This window comes from Montipora foliosa, unplaced genomic scaffold, assembly GCF_036669935.1.
Source record: "Montipora foliosa isolate CH-2021 unplaced genomic scaffold, ASM3666993v2 scaffold_455, whole genome shotgun sequence".
Taxonomy (NCBI): domain Eukaryota; kingdom Metazoa; phylum Cnidaria; class Anthozoa; order Scleractinia; family Acroporidae; genus Montipora; species Montipora foliosa.
In genome coordinates this window covers 75,001-80,000 of record NW_027179762.1, presented here as the reverse complement: position 1 = coordinate 80,000, position 5,000 = coordinate 75,001, and the positions used below count along the sequence as shown (strand labels likewise).

The 5,000-nt window shown below is 36.7% G+C and overlaps 1 protein-coding gene across 1 annotated transcript in view; it reads left to right on the top strand.

The window, feature by feature from the left end:
• LOC137989342 (neuropilin-2-like) overlaps positions 1 to 5,000 on the top strand; it is a 113,806-nt gene that overhangs the window by 38,192 nt on the left and 70,614 nt on the right. Inside the window, exon 3 of the mRNA XM_068835165.1 lies at positions 1,145 to 1,292. Coding sequence (XP_068691266.1) covers positions 1,145 to 1,292 — 148 coding nt within the window. The remainder of the gene's footprint in view (positions 1 to 1,144; positions 1,293 to 5,000) is intronic.

The following is a 5,000-nucleotide window of genomic DNA, read 5'->3' as shown; positions in this document are numbered from 1 at the left end:
GTTCCGTTTTAGGTCCACTATTTTTCTTATTATATATTGACGATCTCCCCTATGGTTCTCAATTAACTCAGCCTTTACTTTTTGCTGATGACACCAGTATTTTTTATTCACATTCAAACCCAAAAAGGGTGCAATACAGTATTAAATGACGAGCTGCGCAATTATGATATGTGGTTGAAATATAACAAGCTCTCAGTTAATATATATTAAAAAGACAAATTATGTTATCTCTAAACCAAGACAGAGAATCGCTAAAGATGATTTTAACATTTTCTTTGGAATTCCATTACTAAAACAAACAAACGTAACAAATTTATGGGTGTCTAGCTTGATGAGCATCTTACTTGGAAGCGTCACATAAGCTTTTTATCAAAGCAAATCGCAAAATCCGTTGGTATTATATTTAGATCTCGATTCTACCTTTCTTCATGAACCAAGCTAGCCTTGTACTACTCACTAATTTATCCTTATATCACTTATTGTAATTCCATTTGGTCTTCTACATACGTCTCCGATTTAAATAGAATATTCTACTTGCAAAAGCGTGCTGTGCAAGGAATACCAAATTCAGATTTCCAGGCATCACAGACATTTTTCAATGAATTCATTTCAAACTTCCTAAGTTCATGTCTTATTATCACAATCAGTTATTGCCTCCGATGTTTTTAAATTTATTTGAAACAAGCCGCCAAGTGCGCAATTACGGTAGTTACTACTAGAGTACCCAACAATTATCGGCAACATTTTTGTCGCACTAACATCAAACACTTTACAATTCTTTATCAAGGCCCATAAATCTGGAACTCTCTTCCTAGATCAATTATTAATTAATTTAGTTATCTTAACCTTAAGAAAAATTTGTAAGGGTTTCTTTAAAAAAAACTGAGTTAATTACTTATGCCGCTCAAGCATTGCGTGAGATTATTTAGATTAATGATAGGCATATGAGGAGGCCCCTCTTATAAGTCCGGTGGTTTCTTTGTTTTTTATTTATGACTTTAATCTTATTATTGATTATCTTCTTAATATTATTAATTGTTTGGCAAATAAACATTCATTCATTCTCTCATTTAAAGAGACATTGGTAGACTAATTTAATTACTATCAAAAAGCAGAAATATTTTATTTTTTCCCTGCATTTTAGATTTTCGATGGAAATAATGACGCGAATACAGCAAAGAAAAATGTTCTAAGGAATGTATTAATAACAAGGTGGCTACGTTTGGTGGTGAAGGACTACAACATAGGTGATTGTATGAGGACAGAGGTGTATGGAGTGAAGCAAAAACCAGGTAATCCAACCAATGGCGATATTTCTTGTTTACAAACATTGACGTCACATTTCCTTTGATATTCAAATTTGCCAGCCACGGAACAAAAGAAGTCATTGTTTCAGCAACCAAATAGGTTCTGGTTGGCATATTAATAACAATGGGTGACATCAAGAGAAACATCACTATAATAGTAATAATAGTAATTATAGTAATAATATTATTATTACTATAATTACTATTATAATAATAATAATAATAATAATGATGATGATGATGATGATGATGATGATGATGGTGATGATAATGATAATAATAATAATGGTAATAATAATAATAATAATAATAATAATAATAATAGACTTGTAAAAACTAGCGATATTAGTTAAATTTCAGACGTTTCGGCGACCCCATGAAGTTCATAAAAGATGTAAAATACTCCAAATTTGCATAAGTGAAAATGAGCTAGAACAACGCTATGTTTTCACAAGCGATTTCTCAGGTCGCTTAGCGAATGACAACCGAAAATTCCGTGCAAACAGTTCCTTTCCCAACTTAAAGTTAAGTTAAGCTTAAAGTTAAGCGAGTAGGCAAATTTCAATAGAATTCTCATTAACTTTAAGCACCCAAACCAAGGTAGCTTGAGCGAGTTGGCAGTTACTTTCGGCCAATGAGGAGTCGCTTGCGGTTATTGAAATCAGAAATACAACAGGCGTGCTACTTCTCTTATTTTTATTATTGCATTGGCACGTGCTCCTTTCTCGTTGAATCTTACCCGTGAAAACATGTATCTGCAAACAAACTATTTTCAGGAATGTTAAGCGAAACAACGGCTGTCGTGAAAACATGAGCAAAGACTTATGCACGGATTGAATCTGTTTGCACGTTCAGCCGTGGTCTGAACGTGACCTTCTGTACTTAAGCATTATGATCAAGACCACGCGGGTGCTTTCCCTGAGGACCTCTTCAGCTGCTTTAGAGTGTTGAAGAAATGCATGAACAAATTGGACTGTCTCGTTAACAAAGTGCTTTACATCAAACAATTAAGACCACGGCTGAACTGGCAAACAGATTCAATCCGTGCTTAAGTTATTGCCTAGCTCTTTTTTACTTATGCAAATCTGGAGGATTTTATATCTTTTATGAACTCGCATATTCATTTCCAACTCCCTGATAATGGCGCCATGAGGTCGCCGAGTCATTTCTCAAAATCATTAATAATAATCATTAATCAAAATCATTAATAATAATAATAATAATAATAATAATAATAATAATAATAATAATAATAATAATTGTATTATTATTATTATTTTTTATTGCGTTCGACGAAGGAGAACGCTTCCTAATTTCGTGGGTTTCCTCTGAACGCTAGCAAAAGCTCTGAGGGTTTTTTGGGCTTTCTATTGGGCGGGCAGTTATGACGTCACATTCTCGTTGCGCAAAGGATTCTGCCTCGTGCGACACAAAATAGACCTTTTTCGCTTGTAAATTTTGTTTTCGCAATACAGGTCATGTGATAATACTCAGGAGGTTTGGTCCTTTGTTTTGTTAATTAAAAATAGTGCATGCAGACATATTCATGCTTGCAGATTTGGCGGATTGTCGTGAAATTTCGCCAGAACATTCCATATATAATGACAAACAAAAGTATGTCGGGAAATTTTGATGTTTAACATATTTTTCGCGTGGCGTCCATTTACGCAACACGTCTCGCACATTTTTAGCTACTCCAACTTTAGATGTGGATATCTAGACAACCAATCAGAATATCGAAAAATCCCGACACACTTTTGTTGATTGATGCCTTGTGAATAAGACTGTGCAGCCATTTTGCTCGTACTTTGGAATGCGATAGCCGATAAATTCAATAGAAGAACCCTCGGTCGTTTCAGGTCTTACCATCCTGTGACACTTCCTGAAAGAAAACTTCGCTAAAATTGTATTTTTTTCGTCAAGTACATTTATTACCTTTCTAATGATATATAGTTTGTTGGGGTTTTATTTAAACTGGCGCGCGTACAATGTTTTTGGCGAAGGGCACCCGCGAAGGTGGGAAGTAACCTTAAAGACCCTGAGTGTTGATCCGGCCGGAGTTGAACTCACGACCTCCCGCGTGACAGCCCGGTGCTCAACCAACTGAGCCACCGGTGCGCAACATTAGGGCCGTTTATACGAGAGAAAAAAATATTTTCCCTCGTATAAACGGCCCTATTGTTGCGTCGAGCAGAATTGTCGGGCGTAATGTTAATCAAAGCAAACTCAATCGAACGCTTGATCAGACAAAAAATGTTGGACGAACATCTTCCAACATGGGCGGCCAAACAGTCGCGATAGCGTCGCACCGGTATCGCGAAGTCACGGGCTCAAACCCTGTTGAAGTCCTGAATTTTTCAGGCTTCTCTTCGCAATTGCTGAAAATGCGTCCATAACTGCGAGGATCATAGCTTTACTTCATTTCATATCCGCATTTCAGTATATGTCTATGATTCATTTCATATATCATTTCGGATCGAATAAAGTTGGAGCGTTGACTCCAACTTTGTTCGATACTTTGGCCAGGACTTCAGAGCGACCTTATCGAATTTGTCCAATATCAATCTAATAAAATTGTAACAGATGCTGTGAAAAGCACAATAGGGTTAGGCGTTTGATTCACAAATCATTACTTTATTATAAGATTGTTCATAATCTCACTCCTTCCTACCAAGTAGATCTATTGCCTACAAGAGTTTGCGAGCGAACTCAACTTTCCTTAAGGTCTGCTCTGAATTTCGCTATCTTTCCAACTCGAACAGAACGTTTCAAACTATCCTTCTCACCATCAACAACCAAAGAATGGAGCAATATTAATGCTCAACTTAGGTCACGCGACAGTATAGGAACATTTAAGAGGGAGCTGTCCATTCATACATGTATGCGTTTGGACGCTTGTGCCTTGAACTATTACTCATATAGAATTGCGGTCAAATTTTCTCCTGTCTGCTTGTGTGGACAAAGTATTGAAGATATAAGTCACTTTTTTCTTCATTGTGCTATAAATTGTGCCCTGAGAAGTAACTTTCTGGCCTCCGCTGCTCGAATTGTTCCTGCCTAATGGGCTCGTCTCTCAGAGAAGGAGAAAGTTGGGTTGCTTCTTTTCAGTTATGTTAATTTGATAATAACAACAACTGTATTTTGAATTGTGAGAAAGTCGTAAAGGGTTTATAGTGAATGTCGTTATTATGTAGAGGGGCATTGGCCAGTTGATAGTGTAAGCTATATTATATAGCACTTTTTTCACTTACTCATGGCCATAGGGCTTACGTTATGATTGGTTAAATTTAGCATACTAATACTTTTAAAAATAAATAATAAATGTCAGAAAACCTTATAAAGTACGGTGAGAAATAGCTAGGAGCTAATGCATTTCGACAGAAAGGGAAAGACACATCCGTTGCTTCCGAGAATGCGCAAGCAGGACGTAATTATCAAGGCAGAACCATGTTGTAGGTGCTGTGGTCCATCCTGGTCTTGTTGTAACAGACCACTCCATGTGATAATAATGTATGAGCTATTTTGTTGTAAACAGGTGTATATATCTCTTTTTCGAAAACCTCTATTTACCACCTTTTTGAACGGATAGTTCGTGGTTGAGTGCTTTCCTCTAAACCAGGACAGTGACTTGCAAAGAAATTTGTGTTCGTCAAGGTCACCTGCGAGTTGCTTGGCACGGTTAGTCCGGATACC